Source organism: Impatiens glandulifera, chromosome 6 (assembly GCF_907164915.1).
Source record: "Impatiens glandulifera chromosome 6, dImpGla2.1, whole genome shotgun sequence".
In the NCBI taxonomy this organism is placed as follows: domain Eukaryota; kingdom Viridiplantae; phylum Streptophyta; class Magnoliopsida; order Ericales; family Balsaminaceae; genus Impatiens; species Impatiens glandulifera.
In genome coordinates, this window is record NC_061867.1 from 1012811 (window position 1) to 1031111 (window position 18301).

Sequence of the window (18301 nt, forward strand, 5' to 3'; positions counted from 1 at the left end):
ATATATTATATATGCTATTCCTGAATTGATTAAAAATATATATATATTTAAAGTTATTTTCAAATAAAAGCATAATATTAATAATATAAAACAAATATCTGACTAAAAAGTAAAAGCTGCAACACTTTTATCATAAATAAACCAAACTTTATTCAAACAACTTACACAAATCCAGTAATTTCAGTGTAAAAAAAATAATTTTAAAAGTGAACACCTAGATCTTGATTGATATTGGTTTTATTTTATTTTATTCAAAATCTAATATTTTCTTTTTTTTTAAAATATCATTTATTTAAATTTTTTATATTCTCATCTATTTAAAATGATTAAAAAATATTAAATAAATAATATTTAGATGGATAAAAAATACCAATATCAAAGTTCTAAAATTTGGAAAAACTAATTTTTTTTTTTTAAAATTAAGTAAATAAATATAAAAATTCAAGATTAAACTCCCCATCTTGAATCTGGGTTTGAATTAATTTTTTTATTATCTTATTAGATTAGATGAAATAATGATATATATTTTAATTAAATATATAATATTTATTCATTTAAACTTATATTCACTCGAATTCAAACCAAATTTAAGTATACCATGATTATGTTTACTTTTAATTTAAAATTTTATAATAATAAAACAAAATTTTAATTAATTTACTACATTTTATTTAAACATACCATGATTATGTTTACTTTCAATTTAAAAATTTATAATAACAAAATAAAAAATTACTACATTTTATTTAAACAAATGCAATTATAATATATTATCCCACTATAGTTATTTGATTAAATGACCATTAAATGACTTCTTGCTAATTTATTAAAAAAAAAAAAGTAATCAATTTTTTTGTATTTGATGTCTGTTGTCCCGCTTTTACTTCATTGTTAGGCGTTTTCCAAATCACCCACCGCCCACCGCCACCGCCATCTCCGACGATCTCCTCTTCATTACCAGCTACCAACTTCTCTTTCTCTTCCTTCAACCTCAAACCAGATCCATTCATCAAATTTCTTCAAAAAAAAACACCATAGATTTGATCAAACACAACCAAATCTCACAATGCTGCTCATACCCACCTAATTTACCTTCCTTCTTCTGCCATGAATACCCTTTCTCCACTCAGATCTCACCTTCAAGTACCCATGGATCAAATGACATGGAATATTATTGATGGGTTTTCCGAGATCTGACTCCTCCACTCTTCAAATCGGTAAACACACCAAAATTTTATCTTTTTTACTTTTTCATCTTCATTACTGTCTTATCTTTATATTTCTGTAGGTATTTTATACAATTTATAAGTCAACAACAAGAACAAAGATATGGGTTCAAATCTAAATGAAGAATTATCAAAAAATGTGATAGGTAACAGTGTTAAAGTTTGGGAACTAATAGCAATTGTGGTTAGTATATTCACTGTTACTATCCTCTTAGCATTAACATGTTATCTAACTTCACGAAAGAAATCAAAAGATAACCTTTCCACTCAACCATTCAACCAAATCCCTGTTATATCCAAGGAAATTAAGGAAGTACGATTAGAACGAGTTCCTACCAATGAACGCCAAGGTATTCACTTAACAATCCATGACAAATCAACCGACAACAACATAGAGTTGGTTCATAGTAGCCGATCAGGTTCATTTCATAAAGAATCAGGGGGAGAAGAAGGAGGAGGAAGCTCTGGTTCATTTGCTGTTTTAAAACCATGGTCTAATAATTCATCACATCCAATAACTGCTCCTTCACCATTGGTGGGTCTTCCTGAATTTTCTCATCTGGGTTGGGGACATTGGTTCACTTTAAGGGATTTAGAAGTTGCTACTAATCGATTCTCAAAGGAGAATATTCTTGGCGAAGGTGGATATGGAGTTGTTTATCAAGGATGTTTGATTAATGGAACTTCAGTTGCAGTCAAGAGACTTCTCAACAATATGTATGATTTTGTTTTGTTCCATAATTTCATAGCATCTTCATCATTCGTGATTCATGATTCACGATTTCTTCAGGGGACAGGCTGAAAAGTAGTTTAGAGTTGAAGTTGAAGCTATAGGCCATGTTCGACACAAGAATTTGGTCAGACTGTTGGGATACTGCGTTGAAGGAACTCATAGGTTTGTTTGTTTGTTTAATTTGAAATTATTTGAAATGATCATCTCTTAAGTATGATATGGTTTCAGGCTGTTAGTATATGAGTATGTTAATAATGGAAATTTGGAACAATGGCTACATGGAGCAATGAGGCAACAAGGGTATCTAACTTGGGAAGCTAGAATGAAGATTCTTGTTGGCACAGCCAAGGCGTAAGTTTTTGATTTTTGTAAATTTTGGCAATGTTTCTATTTTAAAAATAACGTGGTTAATTGGTTTGAGACAGGCTAGCGTACTTGCACGAGGCGATTGAACCGAAAGTGGTGCATAGGGACATAAAGTCGGGTAACATATTAATTGACGATGAATTTAATGGGAAGGTTTCTGATTTCGGTCTTGCCAAGCTTTTAGGAGCTGGAAAAAGCCATGTTACAACCCGAGTTATGGGGACATTCGGGTCAGCATTTTGTATTCTAAAAAAATGTAAAGAAAATAATTGACTTTGCTTTCGCTTGAACTAGTTCTGTTTGGATCGGTGCAGGTATGTTGCTCCTGAGTATGCAAATACAGGCCTTTTGAATGAAAAGAGCGATGTTTATAGCTTTGGAGTTGTGTTGTTGGAAGCAATTACAGGTCGGGATCCTGTCGATTATGGTCGTCCTGCAAATGAGGTATTTCAAATACATTTATTTCTTCAAATTAAGGTATTAATTTGTAAGCTAGGAATGACTTAGATAGTATAATATGAATATACAAAAGACAACTTTAATTAAAATAGTTTGTAGGTATTTTTCAATATTAATTTCACATTTGTCATTCTAACACTTAATTTTAAATTTTATCAAACACAACCCTTAGTCAAGTTTATACAAACAAACATATGAAACAATTAGTGGTGATGTTTGAAAGGTGAACCTGGTTGAATGGCTGAAAATGATGGTTGGGGGAAGGCGATCAGAAGAAGTGGTGGACATAAATATCGAAACAAAACCTTCGACAAGAGCACTAAAACGAGCTCTTCTAACTGCTCTTAGATGTGTTGATCCGGATTCAGACAAACGTCCTAAGATGGGGCAAGTTGTACGCATGCTTGAATCCGAGGAATACCCTATACCAAGAGAGGTAACTATCAAATATTTTGTCAATCACTTTTTTGCGAAATTTGTTGATCATGCTACAAAAACAAGCACCATATCGATTGGTTTTGCAGGATCGAAGGCATAGAAGAAGAAGTCGGGGAGGTAGCATGGAAATCGAGGCTCAAAGGGAGAATTCCGATACTGACAAGAGCGATCACACTACAGACAACACAACATAAAACATGGGAACATAAGCATCTTGTTTTTCCACTACAAAACTTACATTAGCATCTTGTTTCTTCTTCTACTTGTTGATTTGGGGTTTGTTGAATTCATTCTTTCCTTCATTTGACTTATTTGGAATTTGAAGTAAATGGGTAGTCAGAGTCAATCTATGTTTTATGTTCTTCTGTTCATGAAAATTGATGTTTTCATTCATTTTTTTTTTTTGTGTTCTTGTTGTTGTTGGTGTGTACAGTTTGATTGTTAAGTATATTTTGTTAATCTAATTAATGTCTCTATCATTTGTCAAAGCTTAGTTTGAGTAACATATAAAGAAAAAAGAAGTCAAATTATTTCTTTTATACAAATGAATATAAAAGAAAGATAAGGGTATGTATTGAGTATTGACCACTTTCTACTTTTGTCAATTAAAATTGTTTTTTTCCTAAAAACAGCAAAAAAAAAAAAAAAAGACATAAGATTCTTATCTAAACAAACAAATATTTTTATTACCCCCACAAAACAAAAACTAAAGATTACAATGAAAGATTGAGATCAATTCCTTTGTCTTCATCTTCATCCATCTTTTTACTTTCACTCTTTGAAGGTTGAGGTTCAGTTTGATTGGCAGGGGCTGCAGGAGCTGGTTCTTTCATGAAGTCCTCAAGCTTGAAACTTGGATTCCAAACACCTTCTCCGGCGACCTGTTTTCCACCTTCCTCCACCACCTTCTTCCTAATGGTGGAGGCGCCGGCGCCGGCGCCGGCGCCGCCGTGGAGTAATCTCTCATGGGCTTCTCTGCTGGTCTTGATAAGATCAAAGAATTTGTTTATCTTTTCTTCTTCTGATTCTTCTTTTTCTTCATTCTCCATTTTCCTCTTCCTACTTCTCTCACTATCCATGGCTGGCTATAATATTATTGACTATTAATTATGTAAGCAAATATATATATATATATATATATATATTATTCTCTTCTATTTTCCACAAATAATAAAGTCATGTTTGTTTGGTTGGGGGAGTTTTGGACAATATGTCCATGGTGGTTACAACTTTAAATTATTCAAAGTGCATTAATGAATTCTAGATTAAAATTATTAAAAAAAAAAAAATTTTGATTCTAGTTGGGAACATTTTGAGTTGAAATAGAGATAACATATTAGTTCTCCTTAATTTAAAATAAAATTAAAAAAAAACATTTTTTTAAAACTATATATATTTTTTAAATTATATTAGAACTCATTTAAAATAGTTTCTGAACAGAACTAAATCAGAATATGAATTTGAAAAAGTGATTTCAAGGTAATAAAATGAGATTGACTAAAGAACAAAATTGACCAAAAAAAAACACTTTTTTCATACAAAAAATTGCATTTACTTCCATCACACTTTAATAATTTTCACATTGGTAGTGACTATAATGGTAATTGCGACAAATTACCACTTACCAAAAATGCTGAAACTTCAATAATAAACACTCAAAATTACGCTTTTAATTGTTACACAACTCCGGCTTATGAAACATTGAAGTTGAAACATTCAACCAATCCCGAATAACATAAACAATTTTGTACTTGAATCCAGATCCAGATTATAAATCTGTAAGAAAAAAAAGGTGTTTACAAATGAAGGAATATATGAATTCAATCTTAACTAGTTGTTGCCAAAATGGAATAATCCTATAAAACATCATTTAAACAAATCCCTCTGTAAGAAACAGAGTACATGTGTTTCTTATTCAAATAGAAAATAAAATAAAATAAAATAATGGCATTACATCATGCATGACATAGTTAGGCTTGTTTGGATGCAGCTATATTCTTTGCTTGTGTGTAGAAAACAACATAATAGTAGTTCAATATCTGATTAAAAAATTTACATATATTTTCATTATTATTTCTTCTCTTATTTTATAATTTAATTGAATATAAAACTATCACATAACTTAATAATAAACAAATACCTAAAATCCCTCTCGAAACGTTCTTAATGAAAATCGAACTTAAGACATTTGATCTATTATTAGATAAGAGACTTGTCACATGAGCTACTCGTGATGGGTTGAACTTTAACTATTTTCACCAAGAAGAGATTAGGTTATTGTCACTTCAAATAAACATAAAATGATGTTTTATCAGACAAAGTTGTTGCTGAATGGATAGTGGGGACTAGGGAGTGTACAGATGGACAATGTCCAACCAACCAACACATGAAAACAAAAGCAATAACATGATTGATTACTAGAATAATTAATGTTCCTTAAAAATATAACATTATTAGTGTTTAAGAGATGTTACCTTTTGGACGTGGAATCAAAAACCGACGACTAAACTAGTCTTCCACCCAACGAACACCGTGCTTAGCCCACAGATAATAGGCTCCAATAGGACCTCTACCTCCAAGTTCATAAAATTCAGGCCTTATGTTCTTCTTATCTATCTCTTCCAAAACCGGAGACAGGATATTCCAGCCAGCCGATACCTCATCACTTCTCATGAATAGGTGATTGTCTCCATCTATCACATCGAGCAGAAGTTGTTCGTAAGAACAGGGGATTTGCACGTCGTATCTGTAGCATGGAATGACAAAATTATGTCAAACATGATCCTAGGATTGTATATGTAAGAACCTTTTTATTTAATTTTTTCTGGAGGAGAATGCTCACTTGTCCTTGTAAAGCAAATTGAGTTCTGAAGCATCCAACATCATGCCTAATCCTGGAATCTTGTTGTTGATTTTGACAAGGATTGCTTCATCGGGTGCCTCTCGTAAGATTAATTCATTTGTGTTAAGATCGAGATTATGCCCGAAATGCTCTCGATAAAGATTTCCAGGGACATGACGAAACTGTATTCTTATTTCCACCCTACAATGAAAAAGTTAATTGCATTTAATGAAACTTAGGCCTTATTTGACCTAAATACCAAGTTTCAGTAAACATTTTTTTTTTCCAAAAATCATGCAAATCAACTCAACTGTCCCTCATGTCAGACAGAAATAGAAACTGCCAATTTAAGGAAAAACAAATAGTGTCGTTTTGGAACATCCTTTTTTTCACTTTGTCAAAAATTTATTTTTTCATCTAATTCATCACACTTTTCATATCAAATACAAACAACATCACTTTCACTTTTTACTTTGGTAATTTTCCAAAAAGGCAATGACAGCTTATACAACAAAATTTTGGATATAACAACTTACTATGTTAAAAATTCAGAAAACTAACTGCAAAATACCATACCTGTGTTCGAGGAGGCCCAAGCCAGTTCGTATCAAGAAAGGCACACCATCCCATCGTGCATTATCAATGAATAAAGCCGCAGCAAAGAATGTTGGTGTCAAATCATCCACATTATTTTCGATCTTACCTCCTCCATGTGTGTCTTTATACTGGCCAAGGATGAAATCTCTGAGTTCCAATTTACGAATTGATCGCAATAGCTTGACCTGGAGATTTTCGCTTATTTATAAAATCAGAATGTATGAAGGAGTTCACACACTTAGAATCAAGCCTTCCAAACCTTTTCATTTCGAATATCTTCACCAGACAGACTTATAGGTGGCTCCATGGCAAGCAAAGCTATTGTTTGGAGTATATGACTATGAACTATATCTCGTATAACCCCATAGCCCTCAAAGTACTTACCTTGCATCTGCATAGCCATATCCTCTGACAGAATAACCTATAAACCAGAATTAACTAAATAAATGCACTTAAATCCAGAAAGAAAGAAAAAAAGTTAATGAGAAAACTCACTTGTATATTCCTTATATAAGCCCGGTTCCATAGAGGCTGGAAAATTAGGTTAGAAAACCTTAGAACAATGAGGTTTTCGATAATGTTCCTTCCCAGAAGATGATCTATCCTGAGGGAAAATAGATTGAAAGGAATTAATTATAGAGAAATTTTATTAATGATCAAAATATTATGATATCGTTTTTTTTATAAAATGGCCATGAATGCTCGTATCCACGACCTTCAATCAAAATATTATGTTATCACTCATTCATACCTATACAATTGTTTCTCCTCGAACTTGGAAAGAAGATAACGAGTCAAATTGCTAGAAGATGGTAAATCAAATCCAAAAGGTTTCTCAACTATCACACGATTCCAGCCGTTCCTGGTTTGTGCATAATGAGCAAGTGAGGAAGAAACATCTAGGAGAGCTTCTTGGGGTACAGCAAGATAAAATATTCTATTTGCTCCCGAATCTCCCTGATGCAGGTATGCCATTGAAAAAATCAACTACCAGAAGTGGTATAGCTAAGAGCTTGTTTAATGTAGGATTTTTTTAAAATAACTCACATTTTTTAAAGAAAGAAAATAACTGATTTGATGAAAAAGTGGATTATTTGGATTAAATGATTAAAATATAATTTGTAATCAATACGAAAATGTTATAAAAAATAAAGGGTTTTTAAGCTGATGATGGAACAAGCCCTAAGTGATCAACAAAGAATCACCTTACCTCAACCAAATTCATCCGGCTATGCAGTTCTGACATCCCTTCTTTGTTGTCAGATCCTCCATTTAGATAAAATGTTCTACTGAGAAAGGTTTCCAGTTTATCTGCGCAGCTTTGCCTGCAGCATAGCAACCGATTCAAGAGAACTACTTAAGGCATCAAGAAATAAGAAAATGATATGCAAATCAGAATAACGAGAGTTGGAATAAAAAAAAATGCATCCATGTTAAAACGAAAACATTTTCAGGAACAACTTATCAGTGTGGCTCATAGCTGAAATAAGTCAATAAACAGTAGAAAATGTACATGACATCAACATATGCAACTGAAGAGATGTTATACACATTTCATAAGGTAAAAAGGTACACATTATACACATGAAGAGACATTGATTACGCTAGTTTAATACTTTATGATATATATTTTTCTCATTTAAAACTCTTAAAATCCTTTTCGTTATTAATACATGGTTCTTTCTTTTTTGAAAAAAAAAAATCACAGATTTGGTTCAGATACTAACTACAATTCTTAAATTTCAAGACTAAGAAATGTGACATTTAAATATGAGCTGGAAAATAATATCTGACAGAGAGAACTTACTGATGATCGATTCGACAAGTTAAATTTGATGATATCATACACCTGAGATCTTCATCTGATAAACTCTTCCTTGAATAGCCAAACACAACAACATTCTGCAGACACAAGAAAGAGGGACTCATTTCCTTCATCTGTATGTTTTTGTTTCTATATCATGTGAGATAGTTAAAAGACGGGGTTAGTTACCCTTCCTTCTCATATGTAATTTTATGATCGAAATCAGTCTTTCTCGTTGTTTTCTCTCCAAGAAAAGATAAATTGTAGCAGTTTAATACCAATAATCAAAGAGAATGTAACTTACTTGTTATTAAGATTTCCTAGACCTTCACAACAACTTTTTTAATACAAACATTAATTTTTCAAAAGAATAAACTCTACAAAATATATTATAGGTGTTACCTCTGGAAGATAACCAGTGTAGTAAAGAGCAAATAGTGCAGGAAAGATCTTTGACCTAGCAAGTTCACCGGTAGCTCCAATGACAGCAATAACCAGAGAAGACCCTGGACTAGTGAAGACATTAGTTGGCTGCAATGATGGCGCAGATACTAAAGAAGTATGTGTTGGAGTGGAATCGCGATGCTGTGAATTTGTATCTAAAAGATGTGCATGTTTCCCTATTAAATGAGAATAATTATTACAAAACCAGAAGATAGAAATAAATATTTAAGGGAAAGAAGTGGAATGAAAAGAATTATATGCTTTTTCTACACATATTATATAACCAATCAGATTTTCTCGTGTACGAAACAATAACTAACCACTTAACGAACTGATAGGTGATGGTTCGTCATCAATATGTTCTTCACTGGTTGGAGATGCTTCGGTAAACTCTTTTGGCTGATCTGTGTCTAGAATCTGCAGCCTTTTAAATTCATATTTTGATTCACGCTTTTTACTCTTCCTCCAAATGTTTATGTTTCTAAGCATCCAAAGCCTCCAGCCACATAATGTATTGCAGAAATTCGAGGAACCTCCTCCATTGAATACACGGCTGCTGCCATGCACACTGAAAAGTGAAGCTACCTGTGCAGATGAATAAATGATTAGTGAAGAAGCTGCATTATCTGTGTGTGTTCCTCCTTCTTGAAAAAAACAGGAAAAACACTGGCATCTAAGATCAAATGAGAAACCATTTGTAAATCATTTCAAACTCTAAGTTCAAACCATATAATAAGATAAAGTATTGAATACAAAATTTATTTAACGAGGTTCAACCAACATATAATACGAAATATTATTGCAAACTCATAATATAATATCTAACATTTTAGCACTCCATCTCAAATTCAAGTTAGGAATGTCTTTGTTTCCTGCTACTATTCAGGATTCGTCTCCACTCTTAATGCTTTGTTACTCGCTCTTTATTAAGCAAAATGAACATCAAACAATCTAAAAGAACCAGATGATCAAACAATCCAATCCAATCCAATCCAATCCAATAGAACCAAGTGATCAAACGATCCAAGCAAGACAATCATCCATGTACCAACAAATGACAAGTTCAGGATTGATGTCCAAAACACGAACAGGGCAATGTGAAAGTTTCAGAAAACATGGAAACTGAACTGCCACAAACACAATAAATCGCTGATTGATCTAAAAACATTATCTTTATTCGGTTTGAACTGCACTTTAAGTTGAATTAAACTCAACAAGTTCACAACCCAGTTGGATCAAGAAGATTATACGAGAAGATCGAGGAAAATGATGAAATTTATTTTTTGTTGGGGAAAGCTAAAGAGGGAAACGATTACTCACCGGAAAGGCTGGAACTTTAGTCGCCCGGAAATAGACTCTGTTTGTGGAAACAGTGTGCCGGCTAGAGATAGGTTTTACCGACAAGGGCACCGGCGGCGACGAGGAAGTGAGGATGAGGGACATGTTTTTGTTCTATACTAACAGTAACATCACGAGTTTCTTCATTGTAGCTTTAATTCAGCACACTCAATAATGTTCAAATCAGACCAGACCAGACCTTGGAGTTGTATTTTGAAAGAAAGAGAGAATAATAAGGTTACCATTTATAAAAAAAAATAAATTCAAGAAATAGTCTCTATCTGGTCCACAATTCGAAAATCTATAATCCAATTGGTCCCTTTTAACTTATAAATTATTTTTTTCATTTATTGCTAATAAATCTTGAGATACACTCTAATCCTAATTATCTCAAGGTTTATTTTTATCAAAATTTAAATAATTTTATGAATTAAGAAAATGATACATATATGATTATAACCCTTTAAGTAAGATCAAAATTGAGAAAGTCATGGGACAATAAAGGAGAATATAATTGGCGTTTGTTAGTATTAGAATTTTTTTTTCTTATAAACTCACCGAGAGCAAGAATTTTACGGTTACTAATATAATAAATATTTTAAAATAAATAAATAAATTGATGATGATGGCATTAATTCATGAACTTATAATTTTACATTCAATCATAAACATAATGAATATTTATCTATACAAATATTTTAATTTATCATAAAAATTATTCAAATAAACACTAAATGTTTTAATGAGAAATGTGTAACATAATCCTTAAACTTCAAATGTAATGACCTATCAAATAAATGTCAAAGAAACCATAAATAGAAGGATAGAAGAAAAATCTAGCTAGCTTTATGCACTATAACACTGATTTCTTGTATGATTTGGAATCAATCTTAGCAACAGCTCTGTTGTACACCCTTCAATTCTGGAGTAATATATAATAAACATATTAGGAAGAAACCTAAGTTGAGCATATGAGAACTCCGCAATAGTATTAGGATGGGTGACCTTTGAAAAGTTCTCGTATCGTACTTTAAAAAAAAAAAATTTACTAAGATAGTACAACGGTAAGAGTCGGTTTACAAGATCACATATTCGATTCTAACTGAAAACGTTTTAAATGAAAGAGAATACCAAAATGGATGTGGTGAATTTGTATCTAAAAGTAGGGAATGTTTCCTATTTAATGAGCATAATTAAAGAAGAAAATTCTAAAGCAAGATAAAAAAAACTCTTATTCTTACGATCTTATGTGCTTTTTTTTTATTTATATATAAATTTTTTATAGTGCTAGTTCATTTGTTAAGTTTTGATACGTAACTTATATAACCTGTTTATTTATTTTTTTATATTTATAATATTATTTAATAATTAATATTATATATTTAATGTTATATATATTTATATTAATAAATTATTTAAATTAAAAATAATATATTTGAAAATACATTATATTAATATATTAATTTTTGTTAATATATAAATTTAACTATTAACAAATTATTTAAATTAAAAAATAATATATTTTAAAATAAATAATATGAATATATTAATTTTTATATATTTAATAATATTTTAAAATTCTTAGAATTTTCCTATTTTATAATAATTTTAAATATATATATATATTTTAAGTCTGTTCATCTCTTCCAATCCAAGCTCGGCGTTCTTCAGTTCTAGGTCGCGATTTCTTCAAATCGTATCTTCTGATGTGATAAGTTTCAAACTTCAAACTCGTCTATTCCTGTAATACAGCTTCCGTCCAGGTATATTTCATACTTCAAACTCATTTTCTCTTGTAATTGCAAACTGATGTACTTCAGCTTATTAGAATCTGCAATTTTAGTAATTTCTTAGCTTAGATTGAACTGCTTAGAAGCTTACAACCTAGATTTACTAGTAAAGTAAATTGCTTACAACTTATTTGAATGAGTATTGATTGATGTCATTCTTTTTACTTAGAACACATCTCAACAAATTCAACCTAATCACATTGGAAATAGGTTGGAAACATGCTAAAATGTGTTGGGTTTTGTCTAGTTTTTGTGCTGAATTTGTGTTCTTAGAAAAAAGAATAGGCTTTTCAACTCATGGACTGTACTGTATTAGTATAAACTGTATTTGTTATTGAACAATGAATATTTGATTCATTAGGAGCTGAAAAACAGATGAAAACTATACTGAAATATGTATTGAATGTTAGACATTAGTAGGTAATCTGTAGAGTTTATAGTTTGTATTGTAAAATGTTGCTCTATTTTCTCTCGTTATTGTCTCGTCTCACCAAAAATATGTTATCTTTTGCATTGGATGTTCTTGTAAACTCGTCAAGGTGAAAGAAAAATGGAGGAGAAGCTCGAAATTTCTCTAGACAAGCTTCCAATTAAGCGCCTTGAAGCCATTGAGGAAAATGGACTTGAGCGCTACCCTTCGTAATTTTCCTAATCTCGCGTGTTTAAATTCTTCTGCTTTGTCTTTCTCTTCTCTATCTCACTCTCTTTTCCTGGGTAGTGATGTAGGATATGAAGAGAAGAGAGTCAATGAAATTCGGAGAATAGATTTCGCGTGGGCGGTAGGGAGAGAGGATCCTAACAAGAAGCAAAAGACAACCTCTGCTTCTTCTAAGGAGAGTGCAACTTCATGGCCGTGGCAGAGCATGGTGGAGAACTTGCAGTTGGCTCAACAAGAGCTCTCTGTCATCATCGACCTCATCAACACTGTGAGTCTCTCGTTTTTCCCTTGCATTTCTTCTATGGTTTAGGCAGTTTCTTTGTATCAATAATTTTCCTGGTATTCTGTTTAATTTTGTGCTATAGGATTTTACGTTTATCATTTCTTAATTGAATTATGATTCAAGCAATAGAGTGGTTTAATTCGATATAGGCATGGATGTGAAATTGAAATGATGAAATTCTAACAAGCAATGGCTCGATTTACATTTCATGAACCCTAATATTACTTGTAGCTGGAGGCTAATGATGCGGTTACAGTTGCTAGCATGACCAGGCCAAAACCGTTGCCTAATGAACATGTTGCAGATCTTGCTGTATCTACTGCCACTAAGCTACAGTGCTTTCGGGTAATCTCTTTTCCACTTATTCTTCCTCCTATTAACAGAAAGTCACTTATCATCCTTTTATAAAATATTAATAAAGTAGTTATATATAAAGAGCTCGATCGGCTAAGAAAATCTGTTTATTTGATAGCATCTAGGAAAATATTTCAAGCAATCTGCCAACGCATTGGAACGGCAAGTAACTAGAGAAGCACGATTCTATGGAGCCCTTATCAGGTTCTGTTATATTTTATACATGCATTCGAAATAAATACAAAATTTCCTAATTCCGACACTTTGTATCTATATGTGTGTTCACTATACTCTTGGTTATATTTTCTGAAAGAGATAATGGAATTGCAGACTACAGCAAAACTGGAAAGTCAAAAGGCAACGTATTGCTGTCACATCTCCTGCAAATGAAGGGTTTTATATTGATTTATTTGATAATGTGTTGAATGGTCCATCTGCTATATCTCGTCCTCCTGCCATATCAGCCGTTCGCATTGAACATGATCCATCTGGAATGTTGTCCATAAATCTGCCACCACGGGCATGTCGCTTTCTTCAATTTTGTTTTTCGCATTTAGATGAAAAGCCAACACTGCCAATCAAATTACATGAAGCTAACAAAGAATCCTTGGGCGATGATGCAAGTGTTAAAGATACTCATTCAATCCTCCGTGAAGTACATTATGCAATATTCAATGAGCTGGTATTATATCCTTCACATTTATATACTTTTAGTACATTTTGAGTTTTTCGGAGGTTTCCGATATAGTTGAGTTTTCTGATAAACTCATGACTTGATTGGTTTATAATAAAGCTATAATAAACCAACCAACTACTAATAGGATAAGCCCGACCCATTATATCAGGCCTATTCACCTCTGTATCTGTGACTTATTTCACCACGGTTCATGCAATTTTCGCGTAAACTATCGATTATGAAAATATTTAGTTCTTAAAAGTCCAGTTTCATCAGTTCTTTAGTTTATGCAATGGTCCACTCTTTCTTCATTAATTTTGTTTTTAAATCTTGTTCCAGGTTTTTGAGTTGGTTAATCGAGAAGCATTTAACCAATCTTTTGGTGTGCAAGTCATTGTGATGCAAGAAAACTATTTACAGTTAAGCATAGAACAAGGAGTTTCCGTAACCATCCAAATGGTATCATCTGAAAAAAACGATCAAATAACTGAGGATTCCATGGCAATTGAAAGGTCAAAGTTGGGAGAAGGAATCCATGACAAAACAAAAAAGATATCCAAGTTTCCTAGTGAAATTTGTTACCAAATTCTCTTGGAGCAAATTTTTCATCAACATGTGTTGGTAAAGGCAAAGAACAAAGCTCAGTTATCAAACCAGCCAAAGGATGTGTCTAATTTGCTGGGCCATTTTTGTATCTCCCTTGCTCACAGGATCTTTTCAAACAAAGTTCTAAATGAACTTGAATCTTTGGTAAGTATGGAATTCTACTTTACGGGATTTATCAAGCCATTATTTTTGTCGAATAATATACTGTTTTCCTTGTCCAAAGGTTTCGGGGATACCATATGTCCATCTGATGTCGCATCCTTCTTGGCATTCTCGAACTTCTTCATGGACACTCTTCATGAATGTTCCTCAATCAATCCTTCATGATGGAGTAACGTCACAATTCCGAACTAAGATTGTGGTTGAAGATGATCGCATTACCATAGAAGGCGAAGGTGCTCCAAATGTTGTTGGACTTTTCAAAGGAAGACCTGAGATTACCTGCTCTATAAAAAGATATGAATGTGGTTTATCAAATCTTTCTACCATTCTTCTACAGCTGGTATTTTCTCAGTTCTCATTATTTAAAATATTGCATAATGAGAACATTTTGTTCACCCACTTCACTTTATACATCAAACAAGGTTTTTTGAAAAAACAAAGTTGATTATTCAAATAACCCCATATCAAATAAGGCCATATTTTTTTTTGAATTTGGTAAACTCTAATTACCCCTACAGTTATGACCTCCACTTCAGCTACCCGTGTGCTACATTAGTGGGTTCCTCCTTCAGGATTAATCGCATCACTTCTAACCATGAACCAATTTGGTTACCCCTTTCTTTTGTAAATTGTTCGGGTGTGTAGACTCGAGCCCATGACTACTTTTGGTCTACTACCGAGCTATGAGTCTCCAATTTGGTTACCCTGTATTTCTTTTATTAAACTATATTGAAAAAGGGCAAATTGGCAAATAACCCAATATAAAAAACAAGGTTTTATTAAGTAAGTTGAAGTAAGACCCAAATTTCTGAATTTGCAATTCCTAGTATAGAATGGTTATGATTCTTTGATTGCAGATGGCGAGTCAAGTTATTAGATGGCTTCATAAGGAGGCACTTATGGTGGGAGTGAATGCAAAGCGAGATTACCTGTCTTTGTCGTTCGAAGTGGACCAAGGAAAAACACTCGGCTTGGTAGCGCACATTGACCCAGAAGATAGTGTAGGATGTATATGTTGGTGGTTGGTGATTGAACAAGGAATTGTGGAACCCTACAATGGTAAATCATCGGACACGAGAAAGTTCCTTGGTCATTTATCACTCGATGTTTTGTATTCCACATTGTTGGATTTGGTCAGCCTTTGCACTTGCACTGGGAGTGGGGTTAATTAATACAATTTTCTTTCTGATGCAATGTTTTGAAGCTCATAGGCTTGTTTGTTGTGCCTTTTGTTTCATTGGTTTAGGTGAATATCTACCATAACTATTTTTAGAGTAAAAATGAGGTTCTAGTTTGAGTAGTTTAACCACCTATATACTACTAGATATAGTTTTACTTTTTTGAATTTTTGTCTTTATAAGGCAGTATTGTAACTGAACCCTTTTGGATTATTAAATCTGAGTTTAAATATAGAATATATAATTATATATATATATATGATTAATTTAAGTAATTTTTCAAAAACATTATATCTTCAAAGATTGAAACATGTGTTTCTAAAAATATTAAATTTTATAAATAATTAATTATTAAAAAATTTGATAGTTAAATTAATAACATAAATTTTTTTCGTTAAGACCAATTTCGTTTTTTTATAATTTTAATAATAATAAGTATCAAATTGTAAAGGTTAAAAAGTGGAAGTCGAAAATCACAATTGAATCGTCAGTTTGACATTTTGAATTACAATTCTGTCATTTTTTTAATATACATTTTCAAATTGACCGCTTATAATATTCATCTTTAATCAAAGTGTTAAAAAAAATTAATAAAAGATTCAAATCTTACTATTTTTTTTTTTTATCTATTTCAATTATTCAGATCGGGATGCACATCCAGATTCCAGATGATAAATCTGTAAAAAAGAGAAAAGAAAAGGTGTTTACAAATAAAGCAATATATGAATACAATCTTCCTAGTGGTTGGCAAAAAGGAATAATCCTATAACAACATTTAAACAATAATGTACTAATATACATATATCATCAACCATTATTACATCTCTTTCCTCCCATTGTATCCAAAAATATAAATAAGTAATAAATTAATCATAACATTATTTCACACAATAAAACAAATTCATCAAAGTCACGAGTTGTTCGATTTCATAAGGTAGAACTTTGAGTTTAAGCGGGGATAAAAAGTTAATAACTGTGAAGACGCAAAAATTTATGATCACTCTTTTGTTTTTTTTGACAATTTAACTTTTTAAACTGAAACATTAACTTGCTATTATTTTATTTTGAGATCCATATAGTTAAGTAACAAGAAAAAGAATGAGATCTACTTTGAAGAAAGGGTCATTTTTTCATCAAAAAGTCCCAAATGGACATATTTTGAAAGTTAGAAGGTCCCAATTTAGAATGAATGCAGCTGGTAGATAGTTGATTTGAATTCAAAACATAAGTACATAACAACACCAACAATCAAAAAGCTATTTCAAAACAAGTTAACTATCATGATTTTAGAACTTGAATTATTATCACCTAGAAGAGATTAGGTTATTGTCACTTCAATAAAAGTAAAATGATGAGAAGCAAAATAGAAAAAAAAAATATTTATTTATTTTTAAATATGACTTTTCTTCCCTTCCTGTGAGGGGAACCGGGATTCTGTATCAGGGGATCCTAACTTGTATTTGTCTCCATCTCATTTTTTTTTCTTATTTTAAGTACACATGGACCAAGTCCAACCAACACATGAAACAAAAGCAATAACATGATTGATTACTATAATATATAATTTATTATTAGTGTTTAAACTAGTCTAGTCTTCCACCCAACCAAAACCTAAATTAAGTGTAGTTAGGGTTCATGCATCTGATTCCCAATAAACAATAACTAACCATTTAATGCTATGATATTTTTTTCACTTCATCTTTGTAATGTTCTTTCTTTTCTTTTGGGGAGAGACATGTTACCTTGATAATCTCAAAGTATAGAATAGTGTGATCTCAAGTTAAAGGAAAACCTACAAAATGTATGGCCTTAAAGAAAGAACACTCCATATCCTAACAAAAATAAGTTCAGGTGCCATATAGTACCTAGTTTTACTAGTCAAAATGTTGGGTAAATTTTCATTGCAAAAGATATGAACACGAAAAAAATAACATCATAAAAAAACAAAAACACGCTAGAAGGAGGGCTTGAACCTCCGACCTTGTGGTTAACAGCCACACGCTCTAACCAACTGAGCTATTCCAGCTTTTGATTTATATGGGATAACTTAAATATAAATACATTCTCAGAGTTGATCGTATGACAAAACATGGCAATAAAAAAAAAATAAAAATAACAAAGCTAGACCAAAAGATTTTCAGGTTTGATGTTTCAATGAAAAAATATCAAATATAGAAAGTGGAATACCTGCTTTGGCTGCCCATTAATGAGATCATCAACAGTTGTTTACAATTATATGACCTACCTCTATCCCATTACCATCAATAACCATACTTCAACTTCCTAAATTTACAAACAAAAGGTTTAGTTTAGTATCTGAAGGAAATAGGGAATATAATTATGGGCA

General features: G+C 31.8%; 2 protein-coding genes, 1 non-coding gene and 1 pseudogene across 3 annotated transcripts; 2 read left to right on the top strand and 2 right to left on the bottom strand.

Annotated features, from left to right (window-relative positions):
* Positions 1-893: 893 nt before the first annotated feature.
* LOC124941188 lies at positions 894-3705 on the top strand (annotated as a pseudogene).
* A 1148-nt stretch (positions 3706-4853) lies between these two features.
* Positions 4854-10466, bottom strand: LOC124941187 (inactive glucose-6-phosphate 1-dehydrogenase 4, chloroplastic). Its single transcript, XM_047481476.1, has 12 exons — positions 10230-10466; positions 9230-9494; positions 8868-9085; positions 8469-8563; positions 7872-7986; positions 7413-7618; positions 7157-7265; positions 6921-7082; positions 6641-6846; positions 6065-6265; positions 5697-5968; positions 4854-4998 (listed from the first exon to the last, which is right to left on the bottom strand). Exons 1-11 carry the CDS (start codon positions 10350-10352, stop codon positions 5731-5733), a joined length of 1938 nt encoding a protein of 645 aa, XP_047337432.1. The 5' UTR covers positions 10353-10466; the 3' UTR covers positions 4854-4998; positions 5697-5730.
* Positions 10467-11894: 1428 nt separating this feature from the next.
* LOC124942306 (mediator of RNA polymerase II transcription subunit 17) lies at positions 11895-16076 on the top strand. The gene is made up of 9 exons (XM_047482783.1): positions 11895-12010; positions 12577-12676; positions 12756-12963; positions 13210-13323; positions 13451-13536; positions 13663-14014; positions 14348-14758; positions 14838-15116; positions 15634-16076. Exons 2-9 carry the CDS (start codon positions 12588-12590, stop codon positions 15946-15948), a joined length of 1854 nt encoding a protein of 617 aa, XP_047338739.1. The 5' UTR covers positions 11895-12010; positions 12577-12587; the 3' UTR covers positions 15949-16076.
* A 1830-nt stretch (positions 16077-17906) lies between these two features.
* On the bottom strand, positions 17907-17980 carry TRNAN-GUU. Its single transcript has one exon. It is a non-coding gene; the product is annotated as a tRNA-Asn (tRNA).
* Between the last annotated feature and the right edge of the window lie 321 nt (positions 17981-18301).